Source organism: Hippoglossus stenolepis, chromosome 1, assembly GCF_022539355.2.
Source record: "Hippoglossus stenolepis isolate QCI-W04-F060 chromosome 1, HSTE1.2, whole genome shotgun sequence".
Classification (NCBI taxonomy): Eukaryota; Metazoa; Chordata; class Actinopteri; order Pleuronectiformes; family Pleuronectidae; genus Hippoglossus; species Hippoglossus stenolepis.
The window spans coordinates 19,198,667-19,217,246 of NC_061483.1; the positions used below are offsets into that span (position 1 = coordinate 19,198,667).

Consider the following 18,580-nt stretch of genomic DNA (forward strand, 5'->3'; position numbering starts at 1 on the left):
TAGTATAGTTGCTCAAGTGTATGTGCATGTGTGGGAGAAAAGTTTTATTTTTAGGTGAGATGTGTGAAACTGTTCTCTGAAAGTTTGTACCTTTTTAAGGAGCCAATTCATTTCAATATAAAGAACACGCTACCTTGACCTTTAACCCCTGACCTTGGCCTAAGCCAAATCTAATGTGTTTGTTTGTATTGTGATGCATTTATGACCTTTCATGTGCTTTCACAGGGTTACAGTTTAGATTAAATCTGAATAAAATAACAACAACCCTTTGGTTAACACACTCTAGACCTGTCAGTTTTCCATTTCAACACCCCCATTCTCTGTTATGTCAATTTGACGAACTAAATCAGGACTTGTGCCAAACCAAGAGACAAACGACAAGATTGAACCAAACCTCTGACGATGGAGCTGATAAAAGAGAAAACAAGACAGAAGTGTCGGCAGACAAACAGATAATTTAGACAACTTCAAAATGTAAGCCAACCTTGGATGGTACGTTTGAAGAAGGCCTTGCAGGCCTCACAGGACGCCACTCCATAGTGGTACCCTGACGCAATGTCCCCGCACACCAGACACAGCCTCTTGGGGATGGAATTCAGCATATACTCGCACTTGATCTGCGAATCTTCCCCAATCGTTGACGAACAGTCCTCGTAACGTTTCGATCCGGGGCCGCCGGCAGGACCCAGGGGCCCTGCGTTGGAGCCGTAGAGGCTCGGGGAGTCTAAGCCGTTGGGGTGACCGTTCATCGTGGACGAATATGAGCCTGAGGCGTCACTGGAGCCGCCGGGGGAGTGATGGTTTAGACTGTCAGTCAGGGACGCAGGACTAGAGGGCTCAGTCTTTATATAAGAGGACGGACAGTTGGACTCAAGGTGCCGCTCCTTACTGGACATTCTGCAGAGAAGCCTGAGGGAGGGAGACAAGAACAAATAGAAGAAGATGATGAAGAACAGCCTCACAAGAAAATGTAACTGGATGTTTATAAAGAAAAGGGAAAACAAGGAGGGAAGAGTTTGAGGAAAGAGATCGAAGAGAAAAGGTTACAGTTTAGGCGATGTTCAACAAAAATTTGATCCTTTGAAAGTCGAATCATAGCAATCATTTTTCGTATTTCCTCACTGTCACTTTCTATGATGGATTTGTATTTTTTCACAGAGCCCAGTAAGCCAATAAATGACACACGCACACATGTACACACAATCCATCCTTCACATTTGGTATTCTGCGTTCTAAGAGAAATGAGAGAGAGAGAGATGTGCAGAGAGAAAAAGAAAAGGGGAGGTAATAAAAAGAGAGTAAGAGACTTAAATAAGAAAAAGAAATGGATTTCGGTTCATTAGGGAAACCGCGTGTAAGAGAGAGCTGCAGCGGAGAAACATCCAGATCAGCACACAGTCACATAAACACACACACACACACACACACACACACACATGCTCAGGGGCCGATGGTCATCCGTCACTCTCCAGTCAATAGCAGTTTGTTCTACATGAAGGTAATCAGTAAGCAGGCTCTCTGCTGCTCAATCATCCCACAGACAGCCTCTCACGCACACACACACACACACGCTCATGCAGTATTCAAGCATTGAGGTCTAACAAGTTAGGGGAAATCACGAAATACACAAATGTGTTTAAAAAAACTAAATCTCTGCTAATCTGAGTCACTCCTCTCCTCCTCTCCTGTTCTTCTCTGCTCACTCTCCTTTCCTCTAACCTGCTTCCCCTCTTTCCTCCCTCTCTCCTTCGCTTCCTTCCTCCCTCTCTCCTTACCCGTCTTCCTCTCCCTCAGGAGCCTCACTAGTGTCTTGTTAATGGCAGTTGTAATTAACAGCTATCTTTTCTCTGTCCATATCTCTCCATCCCTCCCTTTGTCTACCTTACTATCTATCTGCCTGTCTCCCTATCACCTCCCATTCACCGCCATCTCTCTCTTTCTCTTTCCTTTTTGCATTACCACTCTCTATCCCTCTAACCCTGCCCTCCTCCGTGCCTTCTCTCCCTTTTCATTGTTAAAAGCAGAGAGCACAAAAGGGGTTTTTAATTAAGGCAGGATGCTGCTAAACGAGGGGCTTCTAAAGTCCAGTCGGCCTGTAAAAGATCCCTGTTCTACAGGGACCCATAAAACACAGACAGCGCCCTGACGGGGAATGGAGAGGCTGTCGGGCGAAGGGAGGGTGGGGGTATGTGGAATGGATACGGACAGGAAAACAGGTAGGCAGACAGGCGGCCAGAGCGAGGGACAGTCAATGACTGATGATAGTAAAATTACAGGCAGCAGGTTTAGATCTGCTTGTACGGTTTTTATTGTGCAGCAGAGGTTTTATGTATTTGATGTGCAGGAAATTGAGACAAAGCAGTTTGCTTTGGCCAACGAGGAGGTGAGGCAACGCAGCTCCTTTACCTAAAATTCACTCCTTTCTTTTTCATCAAATTTTCCTTTCATAAAGCGACATGACATTTATTATGTACATTACTTTGGCCTTTCCCCCCTTTTCATCATTTATTTTATTCCGTTCATCCCTTCTCCCCCCCTCTTATTAATCCTGGCTTTGTGGTATCCACCAATGTGTATAAATCCATTTATCTGATGCTATGGTGGGCCTTCAGTTTGGAATGAGAGGGACAGTCATGAAGGTGCGGACACAAATCAAGAGAAAGGTGATGGAGGGATACAGACAGAAAACATGAAAGGTGAGGATGAGCGAGGAAGAATGTTAATGCAAATGTGGGAGAGAGTGATGGGACGATGAGAGATTGTTCGGGGTTTTCTGTGTTCTCGTAGAGGGAGAGAAAACACAGTGGTGACAGAAAAAGAGAGCAGACCCATTTAAGTAGATGATGTGATGGTGATGATTTAATCTCTCCTTTTTCACTCTTTATGCTCTTTTCCTGCCCCCTCCCTTCCACCGTCAATCCCTCTGAGTGCCATTAAGTGAAAGAGTTTAAGTGCCAAAAGATCTCAGGTGCTTTTTTCCCCCACTTCCCTTTCTCTCTCTCTCTCTCAAATTCTCATCTATCTCTCTTCCCCTCTTCTTTTCTATTCCTCCTCTTTGCTCTGTCTCACCCTTTCTCTTCCTCTATCATCTCTCTCTCTCTCTCTCTTTCTCTCTCACCCTGCTTATAAATGAAAAATAATGGCAGTCGAACGGGGAGGAATAAAGAGAAAAAAGAAGACATGCGTGCAGAGAAGAGGAGTAGAGGAAAGAAGATTAAGAAATCACAGCCAGTGCGCCGTGCCGAGCGAGGGGTTGAATGCATTTATGTATGTATGTTATCAGTATAATTATGGAGCTATGTAGCGACAGCTCAGTGCTGAAAGAGCAGTCTTATTGTGCCTGTCTGCTCTTCAGATGAGTGAGGAGAGAGAGAGGGAAGGGGGTGGGGTCTCACTTTTTTATCAATTCTTTATGTTTTCAGGTGTTTTCAGGAGATTTATATAAAGAGGGAAAAGACTTGAGTGCATTTCCTTCTCTTTTTGTGTTTTCACAAAGACGTGAGCACTGTGTTATGAGATGAGTGACGGTAATCAGATTTAGGGATTAGCTGTTTTGCTTAATTCTGTTATAGAAAAGAGGTTTTGAATGTCATTCTCCGCCTGCCATTTTGTACATGCTGATGCACTCCAGCGGGAGAGAATCATTTAATGACACTCTCGTAAAAAGAAGAAGATTTTAGCTTTTTGAACTGCTTCACTGCAAGGAGTGTAACTTCTGTGCCTGTCACACTACATCAACAAAATGTCGTTTTTTTAGATATCATGAAATAGCATTTCTTTAGTTTAATTGCTATACATTTTGTACTTACTTACTTAAAGAAAGCTAAGTGATGGATCATCCAAAATATATTTTTTCTCAAGTGTCCATTTTTTTTTTTCAGTTTTGTTAACATCAACAACTGCAGATATGAGACTGTTTTCACAAACAGTCAAAGAAAGAGGACAAAAGTGGCTGTTGAGTTCCTGCAGGTCTATTTACCTGCCTCTGACTGAGGGAGGACGGATGCGCACACACACACACACACACACACACACACACACACACACACACACACACACACACACACACACACACACACACACACACACACACACACACACACAGAAAGATTACCACCTTCCCTTGTCTCCATTTCCAGCTCGATCCCTGTCATTTTCTCTTTCCCTTCGTACCCATTTCTTTTTTTTATTTCTCACATCTTGTAGAAAACCACAGTTACTCATGAAAGAGAGATAAACACATGGAGGCATTGAGGGAGGGAGAGAGAGAGAGAGAGAGAGAGAGAGAGAGAGAGAGAGAGCAACAGAAATAATAAAATGACATGAGAGAGAGAAAGAAATAAAGAAAAAGAAAGAAGTGTTTTTTCTGTGTGCTTTGAAGGAAGGTGGGCACTTTGGTATGACAAGCTGTCATTAGAGCGGTGGGCCGATGCAGTGCCCTGACAACTGTCAGGGACAAACATACAATCATCGTATTAGAGGAACTACTCTGTGTCTCGTTCTGCGTCTCTGTGCTGTTTCACCGTGCGCTCCTTTAGCCTGTGTTTCTGTGTGCGCTTGCACTCCTTCATTATATACAATCTTTGTAGGACTGCCTCGCTTTAGATGGCAGCCACAAAGACAAACTGATCCTCAAACAACTCAGAGAGGAGGAGAGAAGAGAGGAGAGGTGGGGAGAGGAGAGGAGGAGAGCAGAGGAGAGGAGAGGAGAGGAGAGGAGAGGAGAGGAGAGGAAGGGAGGAGAAGAGGAGAAAATTGTTATCACAACAGATTAAAGATTCATATATTTTTTATTTAGAATAGTTTTTTTTTAAATTGCAGCTAAGGTGTAAACGTAAAGAGCATTATTTTCCAACAGTGGAAACTTTTATATTTATATATATTTTTATATATATATGCTCTAAGACACTGAACCCCAAATTGCCGGAAGAGTTTGAGCGATGTTTGATAAAGTGCTTCACATACATGCACTAACAATGTGTGGTTGAAGGTGTCTGTATAGGTGAATGGCAAAAACTGTACTGCAAAGAGCTGTGAGTGGTCTACAAGACTAGAAAAGCTCTATGTAGATAGAGACCATTTACTCCACCGTGACAATGTTCAGCGTCTGTAGGTGTAGAGAAATGAACATTGGCCGGACAATATTTTCAAAACCAAATTCCCACTGAAAAAGCAATAAAAATGAGTGGAGAACAATAAGAGGAGAGAGAGGGAGGAGGAAAAAGCAGAGAGGAAAGAGAAGAGGTGGCAGTAGAGACAGAGGAAGAGGAGAGAAGTGCTGACAATGTAGCTGCCATGGGTTGGCTAATACCTTTCCATCACACCAAGCATTGTGCTCTCGATGCTGATAAGAACACACAGTCCAATAAGCAAAAAGAAAAAAAGAAGGAAGAGAGAGAAAAGCTTACACAATTCTATCTAGATGATACCTGCAATGCTCTGGGACCGAGGGGGAAAGTGAAGGAAGGATGGATGGATGGATGGATGGATGGAGGACAGGAAAGAAAATATATTGAATTAAGGAAAGGAGTGAAGTTTGTTTACATTTCCTTCATCAAATGAAGAAAATGATTTCCTCAATAGACTGAATTACTTTTTCAATTCTCACCTCACGCTGTTTATTTTCCTTTCTTTGCTCTGTTTCTCTCTGTTTTACTCCCTTTTCAATGCTCCTCTATGTGTGGAGGGTTGCTGAACTGCATGTCTGCTTGTTAGTAAGAAACGTGCAAGTGATTGTACACAAATGCATACCATGTGTGTGTGTGTGTGTGTGTGTGTGTGTGTGTGTGTGCGTGTAGTTCATAGACAGAGAAACAGAGTAACAGAGTACAGGATTGAAAAGGTAATCTGTGTGTTGTTGTGTTGGCCCAGGTTTGTATAAGTGTGTTTGTGTGTTTGAGTTTAGCTCCACAGACCTGCAGTGTGCAGATGATTACAGTTGTTTTCAGGGACAAAAATAAATAAAATAGAAAATAAAAACTCATGCAGCGACAGTCAATCTAAACCACTCTCCCTCCTACTGAGCTCTCGCTTGCCCTCTTCTTCCTGCTCTCTTTGGGTCTCATTCGCTCGCTCTCTCTTTCTCTCTCTGCCGTTTCTACTTCTCACAAACACACTCCATCATTGCTTCTCTCTATTTCTCGTACATCCACACCACCTTGCACCCCACTCATGCACACACAGACACACAAACGGCAGGGAGCAGATCAATTGTTACAGTGTTAGTCGGGCAGGAAACCTGTAATTCACTTCATTGGCTGCAGAATAAACCCCTGATTACATACAATCAATGTGATAATGTCTAAAACACATTCTGCCCAATGGGCTGTTGGGCTGTAAAGACCAGCAGAGGAGAGGAAACGCGTGTGTGAGTGTGTGTTTATATTTCCTCAGTGTGTGTTTGTGTGAATGTGTGGTTAAACACTTTGTCTAAGTATGAGCGTTAATGTGACAAATAAATGTAGTGATCACAACTATTCACTACACAAACGCACATCTACGAAATAAATCAGGGACGATGTTCTGAGTCACACCGCTGGGGCTGATGCGCACACACGTACACGTATACACACACACTCTAGATGTGAATGTATAAACTGTAGGGGGCAGGACACACAGGACAGCGTCTGCCAAAACACTATTGATTAGGAATAACAGTATGTGCTTTCCAAACTGCAGACTTCAATTTGTGAATATCATGTTGGGACTGGTGACATCAATGCAATTCATGGCTCCTTCGTCGCCACATAATACTGTTGTTGTATATTTTCTTTTTGTAAGTTTTCTTCTTCCATTCCCACGTTTGAAGGAATTTCATTTTGTGTCTGTGTGAGAGGTGATTTAGATTTGAGAGTCTGACTGCGTCGGTGGAGTAGGCGCAGCATTTAGGTGAAAGAGATATGAAGAGGGTGAGCTTGCTCAGGGAAAAAAAGGTAAGGAAGGGCAGCGCTAACCCTGTGTATGTGCGTGTGTGTGTGTGTCAGATGGGAATCTTGATGATTTAGGTCATTTTCTTGTGGAGCAGTAGCTGATAAGTGTGTTGCTGCCAGCCACTATCTTTGTCACCATGTCTCCCTCTCTCCTCACCTTTCCCTTTGTCTCTCTCTCCCTCTCTCTCTCTCTCTGTCTCTTTTATCTGCTGTGTGTCATTGTATTTATAAGGGTGGTTGTCTACTGTAAGAATAGTGCTTCAAACCTCTAAAACAGCTCAACTCCATGCAGTGCGTTGAGAATACAGTTAACACAAACTGTCTCTTAATTTGATTAAAATCATTCAGTTTTTTTATTAAATGTACATGATAAATAATCAAATACACAAATGACTACAAAATGGGTGTATAATTTAGTTCTATTTTGGGACTTGGCAGACTAAATTGCATACCATGTACTTGTAGTGACCTCCAGCCTTTTACTGGAAAGGCTGGAGAGTGGAAATCAATGAAATTACTGAATGCATCCTCTGGTTAGGTAAACCTTCTGTGGAGGAAGAAGGTGCCTGTGGCAAAAGTGGGATTACTAATCCTTCTTTTTATGAAAATACATAATGATCAATTTAGTCATTAAAATGTAATTTGCTTAATCGATGTGCACAATGAAATTGACACATTCACAGTGTTCGTTCACATGGTGTTGGTGGGAAATGTTTGTGCAGGGGAATAAGGAATATAAATTGTAGGGTGGCTCCTTTATAAAAGAAAGGTCATTGATCAAGGTTAGTGTTGGTTTCTTTCTCTGTGTGTGTGTAGGTGTGGATTAGCAGTGTTATCGCTGAGCGTTAGGGGTGCAACAGTCCTTCCAAACACTTACCGACACTTGGCGTTAAGGCTGACACACACTCATTCGCTCTCTCTCGCATACACACACATGTACACATCCAGCCATTCGTGTACAGTGAGATGTACAGCTCTCTCTCTCTCCCTCTCTCTCTCCCTCTCTCCCTCTCTCTCTCTCTCTCTCTCTCTCATACAGATACAAAACTGGGCAAGGTGCTGTATCAAATGAAATTGCACAGAAGTACAATAATAAAAAAAAAGTGTTTAAAAAAACAAAATATCCCCCATCAGATTAAAAACACATTTTATTAAGCAGATGGTGAAAGAGGATTTCCACTCTAGTAAATATGACAGGGCTTTCAGATGTGACACAGGAGGAAGAGGGAGAGAGAGGGGAGGGAGAGGGAGACAGGCGAGGAGGGAACAGGGGAACGAGAGGGCAAGAAGAGACGGAAAGAGAAAGAGAGTGGATGAAGTATATTAGGGGGTAAAAGTGGAGGAGAGGAGAGGAGATGAGGAGGAGATTCAAGGAGAGGAAAGTTGAGGAGAGGAGAGGAGAGGAAACAAGGAGGAGAGGAGGAGACACAAGTGAGTCGAGCGTCAAAGCTGCATTCTTTAAGCAGATCAGATTTGGGGAAATTGGGCTGTCACTACAGGATTGGGATGATTTACACCTATCCATCACAGGGAGGGGGTGAGGAGCAGAGCCTGAGTTTGTATAATAACACACAGCATCTGTATAAATTGAGAAAAAAAATATGAAACATCCTCAGCGCGGCTCAGTTCACTGCTCACTTTTCTATTCAATATTCTGTAAATATACATTCAGAAGAAGGAAGCTCATACTGAACGTTCTGTGAATTACTCTGATGAGATTCAGCGAGTTCATTACTTTTACTATGACTACAATATATTACAGGTACCGTGGATATAAATTAAACGATTATGTCCCAAAATACAATATTTATTCCTGATGTATGAAAAATATAATTTGAGAGTGGTCGCACATAAACATTTAACTAGTGCAGGTTTTGAACTGAATTGATCTGTATTATTGTCGCTATAGCTGCTGTTGACACTTGTCCCCCCCTGCCTGATCTTCCCTCTCACTCCCCTCCGTTCCTCCTCCTCCCCCCTCGCCCCCCCCTCACTGCTGGCTGATGCACCTTACAGCCTCGCTCCTGGACCATCTGTTAGGGAATCTAATTCACATCCAGTCATAATCAGGTTTGCTGGAGTGCCCACTGTCTCTGTCTCTCTCTGTCCGTCTCTCTGTCTCTTTCTGGTCTTGCCTGCTTTTCTTTCTGTCTTGTTTTCCACCTTTTCAACCCCCCCCATTTGTATACCATAGTGTCTGTATCAATGTCTCTATTTAATTTTCTATATTTGGACAGTTTATAAAAATATTCCACTTTATTTTCTACTCTTCTCCACCAGAAGGAATCAGTTAATCTCATCATGTCAATGTCAGAATTTTTAGTTTCTAAATAATTTAGTTATATTTCAATTGAATCATTTTTCATTAAGTGTCTCTTCATTACTGTTTATCTTTCCAAAATTAGCTTTGCTTTTACCTGCTTTCAGATTCTGCTTCGCCAAAAACTGATCATGTTTAAAACTAATTGCAAATTACGTTTGAAATGCTCCTTCAGCATTTTAAAAGTAAAATCAAAACATTATTTTAATTGGAGACTGCATGGGAAAAAATGGAGCACTGTCAACACTGGCTCTCACAGTGTATGTTTCTGTGTTTGTCCATGACTGAGAATAAGTTGAGATGAGGTGAAGGGGGTGGAAGTTAATGAGAGGTGAGTGTCTGAAGCCCTCTCTCTCCCTCTCTTTCTCTTCCTCGCTCTCCCTCTCTGCTCCCGCAGTAATCCTCTTCTATAAATCTGCAATCCAATCAGCGTTGTCCACACTTACACACACACGCACGCACACACACACACACAAACACACATACAGAGCTGTTGGGAGGCCCATCTGTGTGTTAAGGCAATCTGCTTTATCATTATGATTACATTGGGCTCAGTTTACAGCAAAGTGTGTGAGTGTGTGTGAGTGTGTTTGTGTGTGTGTGTGTGTGTGCGCGCGCATTGAAGCGCACCCTGGCTGCCTGACATTAATCACATTGGTTTGATGGCCTAAATAAAAAGGGGAATAATATTGTTGCTGTCCAATGAAAACAGCAGATTTCCAAAAACAAATTAGGAATTTCTTCAGAAGTTTTCATTTGACAAAAGACTTCAGGTTTTTCACCTTATTTCATGTTAAAACTATTAAAGGATTTTTCTTTGTGATATGAAGACGAAATGCCATTCTTCATAACTTGCATGCATTTTGAAACATTTGAAAAAATGTGTCTACAAATATATAAACTGTGAAAGTAGAATTTGGATTTTTCTAAGCCATAAGGATTAATCAGGTCAGTGTGTATGTGTGTGTGTATGTATGTGTGTGTGTATGTATGTGTGTGCCTGCGAACAGTTGTCAATGTAAGTTGTGTGACTTAAAGTTTGTGTGTGTTCATGTGATCTTTTACTACATGATTGTGAACTAAATGAGCTCATTTTTCTGTGTGTGAGAGAGATGGTGAGTTCAGGTGATTTATGAACAAAGGTATTTAGTTGAATGAAAGATAAAAGTATTTACCTATGCAATTATTTCTCTATTTTTAAAAGGACATGTATTCTTTACTTAAAACAAGTCATATCATAGGAAAAATGTTGATTTAAATGAAAAAAACAATCATGGCTAAATTCCATCTAGCTTTTTTACTGCTTCAGTTTCAGGGTCCTGGTGATGTCACCACTGGATCACTGTCTTACTGTGACTCTGGAATAGAACCGAGCTGTAAGTGTTGTTGTATTCACCTTTGCTTTTCTTATTATGATAAATCAAAGCTGCGGAGAAGACCTGCTGTGAGCATATTCTTTGTGATGAGTTGTTAATGATGAGGGCTTTTGACGTTGTGAACTTGTGCCGATATTGTTAGTGTTTTTATGATCTGCCAACTGGGGAAATATTGTGTCGAACATCTGAGGCTGGGCATCGTTCTGGCAGATGAATTCACAATTACAATATCAACTGTAGTTTGTTTGATTTGGTCCAAACCTTGAACCAATGCAGGGCCAAATAATTGATTTTCCAATTTATTGTTCTGTGTGTGCGTCCATCTGTGTGTGCGAATGTAGTTTGCGACTTCAAGCCATGGCGTGACTCCCTAGCCCCTGGCAAACCTTTACACTTCTCATCACCAGACCTCCCTGTCTGCCAACACACACACACACACCGACACCGACACACACACATACACATTACTAGTAACACTCCTCTGGTGATTGGCTGAAAGTCTGCGTGAGAATGGCTTGCCAGACCTCTAATTGGCTTGACCCAGACTAACCCTGAAATCCTATTGGACTAAGACTTCCCAGTCTACACACACACACACACACACACACACACACACACACACACACACACACACACACACACACACACTTAAAATTAAAGGGCTTTGCAAAAGCCTAACAATGCACTGATCAATAGTGTGTTCTAATAGGCTGGACAATAACACAGCTACAAGAACAGTAATATAATGTTCATTGAGATAATCATGTCAGCCAGGGTTAGGTCAGGCAGCATAACGCTGTTTGGTAGCAAAAAATTAAAATGAACAAGAATGTAAAGAATATTCCTGAAAAGATCAATGAATAGATAAAGCTTTGGAAAGTCTATGTGAGCAGTATGAGGTCACAACAGGTGGAAATGTATGTTGAAATACAAACACTGAGCACCAACCACCCTCATGCTCATTTTAATTAAAAAGTACAATATGTCTATGCTAATCAAATACAAAGTTTTGCAATCTGTGCCTGTATTTCTGTCCCTTATTCTGAGAATGATGAAAAGACAGAGGAAGAGAGAAAGTGACAGAGGGACAGAGGAAGGAATATGCAGATGCATGGGGGAATTACATTTAATGGTAAAAGTGACTGTCCTTCAACCAAATGATTAGATTTAAAAGCCTCTGTGCTGCAGCACATTTGCACTACTTAAGTGTCCTTGAGCCAAGTTGAATCCCGCTTTCTTGTGATACTCTATATTTTATTTACACTGTAAAGATACAACAAAATTGAGATGGTGCTATAGGTGAAAAACGTATGTAGAAGAGCATGGCTTTAAAAAGAATATGTCTGCTCTGGGCAGGGAGTAAAACGTTTCAGGAACAAGTCGTCACAAACACAGCTCACAGACACACAGTCACATAAATTGTCGGTAAGAGACAAAACAATTCTCTCGTTTTAAGGCGACTTTGTTTTTTTTCTTCTTGTTAGCAGTGTGAAATGGCAAATGTTTCTCAAAATGTGAAATAAATAGTTAGTTGAAAATTTGAAATTTTTGGACTATGCCACTCCATGGACAACCTCTTCTCTATGTCTGATGATCAGAGACGATTGATTAAGGGGAATGTTAAGAGGGTGGCTTTTGTAATTTAAAACTAACAAACATAATCAAAAACAATCATATGAACGCATCTAAAAGTAAAGGAAAATACAGATGACTGAACCTGTTTTATTCATGGCAGTAGTTTTAACCAAAGGGTTGTTCTGTAATATGTCTGTAATAACGTCACATTTTGCTCGTGGTGACACGGAAACAGAGCAGCTTATTTTAAAGGCTGGTCTAATAAAATGTCCAAGTTTGAAAATAAAGCCTAAAAAAGGAGAGACATTACGATCTGAATCATGAAGTAAATGACTGAAAATAAAGAAATGATGCACACAGATCCACACGCACACAAAATACATCCCCTCACGTTTGAATAGATGATGGAGACAGGTCCCCCCCCCGCAGCACCATGTCTCAAACACACTGACCACGTTAAACACTGGCTTCTGATGTCTCAAAGTGCTTCCCTGTTCTTTTCTCTTTCAACTGAGCTTTATAGAGGTCAAATCAGGCTTTTGTGTAAAACTGAGCAGATTCATAGATTCTTTTTTTTCTTTTAAGGTTTCACTCTCTCCCTCGGTTTCTTTATTTATATCTCCGGTCCTCTCTGTCATTCTGCCTTACCTGGGGTTGTAGAGGGCATGTGCGTCTCTCATGTGGTTGACCTCCACTGGATCGTAGCTCTGGTGCATCCTCCAGGCGCCAGCGCCGCATTTACCGAAAGTTGACTTGGAGATGTCGTCACTGCTGCTGTTCACCAATGGCCCCTTCGATAAGTTCATTCTGTGGGCGGAGAGAGAAAAGGAGGGATGGCGGTGAAAAGACGGCAGAGGCCACAGAAAGTGGAAAGCAGCTGAAACACGTATTTTTCTAATCCTACTTAGCCTTTCCCGAAGTCTTTGAAAAAAAAAAAAACTTAAACACTACAGTGACATTAATTCTGAATTAACAATAAACAGAGCAAATAATTTTATATAGCTTTAAACATAAAGAAAACTTAAATTAAGCAATCACTTAGTACTAGAATCAAGTTGATGATCAAGTTAAAAACTGTGAATTTTCCAATAAATGTTGGGATAGAAAATTCTAGATGTCAATGGACCACAATGGACACAACACATGCACACATTCGCACAAACTCATTTTTACTGTACGCCTGCATTATATGCATCAAAAAGAGACAATTCCAAGGGCCCTGCACTGATAGGGGGCCCTTATAGAACATAGTGACCAACATTATTATTATTGTGTGGGGGGCCTGATATTATATTCTTCATTGGGCCCCAGATTTAGCAGTAACCCTGACGGAAACAGTACAAAATAAATAAATAGTAAGTTAAAGTTTGAAGAAATATTCACCGACATGCTAAGAGAAATGCCAACAGGCAGACAAAGATGCACACAGGCCAGGTTGTAACTTTAAAACCAGTGTAGAGACTTTTTCTCTGGAATGTGGAAACAAATCTCCGTCAAATACATCTGTCTGCACCCACACGCACCGGCTGATGCGTCAGCCGTATAATTTCAGCAACCCTCGGCTGTGTTTAACGTCAGAAGGGTTTTACCAGTTTCAGCCTTGGAAAAGCCTTTCAGAGACTGAGGGAATATAAAAGTAAAAGCACCGGAGGAGGGACCGCTATCTGTCAATCAAAACCCTGCGCTGTCGTCAGGGGAAGAGCTGTTGCCGGAGTGATAAGGTCACTATGGGGCAACAGAATCAAAATAGTTCACTACAAAAAAATAATGAATTAAACACCATGGAGTGAAAGAAAAACAGACAGCAGTGATAGTTGACGTCAAGGAGGAGGGGAGAAGGCAGCGTTTGTAATAACACTGGCTGGGCGGCCCACATTTAAACCAAACCACCAGGGGAGAACGAAGCTGGGCAGGTGGGAAGAAAAGCACTTTCCCAACCGGCAGACAAAATATAGAAAGTACAGAAACCAATTCAGGGAGTGGAACAGATGTCAGAGCACAAGTGATTCTTCTCAAATCATTTAAAATGTATAATAGACGCCTGCTGTCGATGCTTGACGCATCTCTGTGCTTTGCATTTTGAGCATTTGTACGTTGTTTTTTTTGCACAGTGACAGAGAAGTAAAAACACTTTAACACAGCCCCAAAAAAAAGAAAATATCATTTAGTATTTAGATTTAATGTTGAAATTTTTTAACACTGGTTTTGGAAAATGCAGACACTAAATAAATACCAACAAAAATAAAATAATCGTATTTGTTTTAGCTACTTCGTTTTGGATTAGTCATTGGTCATTACAGCATTTATATGTGTGTGTTGTCTCAGGCACAGTGTATCAGTAAACAGAGAAGGATGTTGGTATGTGTCGCAAACCGATCGACGTGTTTAACACACAAACATCGAACACAGACCTGTGTGTGTGTGTGTGTGTGAGATGTTGTCCCACTGTGGGTTCCTACTAAGGAGAGGCTCTGGTGGACAGACAGGTAGACAGACTAATCAGTGGTGTGACAGCCGTCTCTCTGTCCTCAGAGCTGGGCTGGCTCAGTGAGAGGTGGAGGGCCAGGGTGTGTACGATGTAGGTTTTAGTTCCACTCTGGTGAATAAGAGGAATCGATATCTTGCTGCTGCTGCTGCTGCTTCAGACACTTATTGGCTTTGGTTGCGGTGACACAATGCTATATAGACAGGCAACACTTAATACTGCTTTTTTATTGGGGAGTGTCCTGGTGTCACACTGGACGGAGGGGCATCCAGTTCCATGTGAAAGTGATGCTGTTCGTTCGATTCCCCCTCACTTCATTTCCACTTACACTTGAGCTGAAGTAACTTCTTTTATGAAAATAAGCCTAAGTTAAAATCATTTTATGCTTAACAGAGTTCTGACATAACAAAACGGCAAAGGCTTTTGGATTTGTGGAGAAATCACCTCCAGTCTGCCGCTTGCATTGAAGCAGACACTAAAACTGTTGGGGATTACAGAGAGATTCTCTTTTATTGCTTCATACCTTATGGCAAGGTAATCGGATATTTTTTCATCTTTTTATTCTTTCCAGGAGATTAAATTCCGGCTAAACTACATCTTAAAATCATCTGACAATCTTTTAAATCAGGCATTAAGTTTTTCTGTACAATAGATGAAAATGTGACAAAAGAAAAAGTATGTGCCGGCTACAAGTACAGTTTTAAATACCAACAAAATTAACCTGCGCATTTAACCAATTAAACCTTTGTCTCTACATAAATAGATTCAGATTATTTTAAGGTACCTTTCATTCTTACTATTCAAAACCAATAAAGCACTAACACATAAAATAAATAGCTCAGGTCATAAATATTTATGTATGCTTACAAAGTAAATGGAGAGAATAAAGGAGAAGAGTATTAACCTTTGTGATTCTACCTATTTCACGCTCCTGTCAGTACATGTAAGTGGCAAAAGCGCACACACACACAGGCATGCCTGCACGCACACACACTTGTGCATGCATGTGTGTGTGTGTGTGTGTGTGTGTGTGTGTGTGTGTGTGTGTGTGTGTGTGTAAAAGTATGGAGATCGTGGGTGTCTTTCTGATGCTCAGTGACTCGCTCATGTGTTGCTGGCCCATCTGTGAACAGAATGACCATGACACAGTATGTGTGTGTGTGTGTGTGTCTGCGGTTGTGTGTGTGTGAGTGTGAGTGTGTGTGTGACATGGTGATGCTGTGATTGATGAGACAGTTGCCATTCTTGCTAATGCAAAACGCACCTATCCCTGAAGAGAGCAAATGCCAGAAAACACACACACACACACATACATACTCACGCACACACACACAGAGCTGCAACTGCCCTACCTAATTACGCCCTAACCAGGGCAGCGTGATTTCTTCCAGTCACAAATATATAGTACCCATAAATACGCATAAACGTAGCTTCGTTAACACGGCTGCATTCTTGAAATATACACAAAGAAAACTGATAAAAGCACACACAAAAAACTTAGACGACAAATGTCTTTGCAGAATTATGGCAAAAAGGAAGAAGGCGATCTGGTCCACCTGCTCTGCCTAAGTAGAGCATAAATACACAATTTCTGCTACAACTGTACACAATGACACAAACTAGCGACAGCGAGGGGAAAACAATTATAAACAACTCCTCCTCTTTTTAGGGTAATTGAAAACATGCTGAGATGCAACGCGTTCTATTTCTAACATATGCAGTTTATACATGGTCTGTTATTAAAAATAAGGAGGTCACATAATTGCTTGATATGGGAACAAAATGTCTGAATGTGAAATCACGACATCAAGACGGAGACAAATGAACACGATTCCAACATAAATCTAGTAAAAAGCATAATTTCAAACAAATGTGTTGGACTTCATTTCTCTGTCTGCCTGTGCATCAGGGCAGGTGGGGACCCACGGAAGCCCTGTGTGTGTCTGAGAGGATGTGGATGTGTGTGCGCACGTTAGCGCTAGCGACGGGAGCTGTTAGCGGGGCAGGCGGCAGATGGGCTGTCGGCCTTAATAGGGACTGAGCGGATGCAGAAAGGTGACAGCTCCATGAGGGAGGGGCAGGTGGGGAGGGAGAGGAGGAGTGTGTGTGTGTGTGTGTGTGTGTGTGTGTGTGTGTGTTGTGGGGGTGAGCGGAAAATAGGGATAAGGAGGAAACAAATTATCTGTGGACGGGCAGAAAAGTACGGATCAGCTCTAGAGAAGAAACATGTGTGGGAAAGAAATGTTTGCAGTTTTTAAGTTATCCAATACAAACTAACAAACAAAAAGGTTTTTCAAATTTTTGTGTGATTCCTGAAGATGCAACATTAGTTCTGTAGTTTAACAACGACATAAACAAATGGATATTAAAGGAAAATGTTTTGTGTCTGGATATAAAAGTTCACTTTAAACAGCACCACAGTCCAGACTGAAAATTCTCTCTTTAATCTCATCAGTTAGCTTTATGAATCAGTTTGTTGCTTACGTTAAAAAACATCCAACCCCCGCGGTAAGTCTAAATGTTATTATGGGAAAACAATTAGCTGCTATTTTTTTCAGTGTTACAAGTCTGACTTTGTGCAGACACACAGTCATTACACACAATACACACAGGAACAAGGGCCTGATAGTCATAACTGTACATGTGTACAACAATGAGTGTGAACATGTGACTGACATCTTCACTTCACGTCATGTTGGGATCATTTGAGAGGCTAAATAACAGGAGCTCTCTCAGGCTCGTTCGATTGGTCGAAATAAAAAAAATGTAAAAATTAGCTGTTTTGTATCGTCACCATATGTTTAAGCGATGTTTCTCTTTCCATGATAACACCACGGCCTACAAAAGAAAAAATTAACGTACGTTTCTAAATTCCATCTGGACGGGCACATATTATGTACATATGTATTCTTATTAAGAGAGTAAGTTGTAAGTAAAATTACATTTCATGACCAGAGTAATTTTGATAACTTATTTTATTGTGCCTTAGTTTAGTAAAAACTTAATATACAAAGAGTACATTTTTCATCACAGGAATCTCAAGTGTAAAACTGCTGTAACTATGTAAGAATTTCAGGTGCTGTAAAATCTCAATTCTCTCAATGAGAAACAAAGTGCTTTTGTTTAGCAACAGTACGTTTGACTGTTCATTGAATTCAGTCTGAATCAACGACCTGTGTTGGATGTTTATGACAGAGTTCAATTGTAAAATGTGTTTTAGAAAGTTGCAGAATTGCTCCAAAGGAGAGAAAATGGAAAGAGAAAAGAGAAAGAAAGGAAGGATAAAAAAAAAAACTAAAGCTAAAGGTGGGCTGGGCTGCTGGGCTGTCATTCTCTCCCCATCAGGCACACACATGAAGCATGATGGGAGGATGAGAGGAGGAATATTTCACTGTCAGTCGGAAGGCGGCATGGTCATTCATTTCTTTCTTGCTCTCTCTTTGAATCCATCCCTTTCCCCTTCTACTGTATCTTTCCTTTTTCATCTTTTTGAGCACCACCCCCACCCACCCACACCCACACACACACACACACACACACACACACACAGTGAAAACAATGACCAAACCACGCAACCAATCTATAGGGCTCTTCCCACGGACACAGAGGAAGAGCAGAGAGTAAGTGCAGAAGACGCACAACTCTCAGATTTGAACCTGCGTTATGCTCTCAATCCTGTGTCAACTCACATGCACACACACACACACGCACACACGCACACACACACACACACACACACACACACACACACACACACACACACACACACACACACACACACACACACACACACACACACACACACACACACACACACACACACACACACACAGTCTTCCACACCCACACCACCTCTCCATCTAAATCTGTTCTATTGTGGCCCGGTCTCTGCTGT

At 41.4% G+C, this 18,580-nt stretch overlaps 1 protein-coding gene across 8 annotated transcripts in view; it reads right to left on the reverse strand.

The window, feature by feature from the left end:
- esrrga (estrogen-related receptor gamma a) overlaps positions 1–18,580 on the reverse strand; it is a 146,817-nt gene that overhangs the window by 51,272 nt on the left and 76,965 nt on the right. For all 8 annotated transcript variants that reach the window (XM_035152857.2, XM_047339470.1, XM_035152874.2 and 5 more), the window contains 2 exons: positions 12,849–13,007; positions 485–909 (listed from right to left, as the gene is read on the reverse strand). In XM_035152857.2, the coding sequence (XP_035008748.1) occupies positions 485–909; positions 12,849–13,006 (583 nt within the window). In that variant the 5' untranslated portion in view covers position 13,007. The remainder of the gene's footprint in view (positions 1–484; positions 910–12,848; positions 13,008–18,580) is intronic.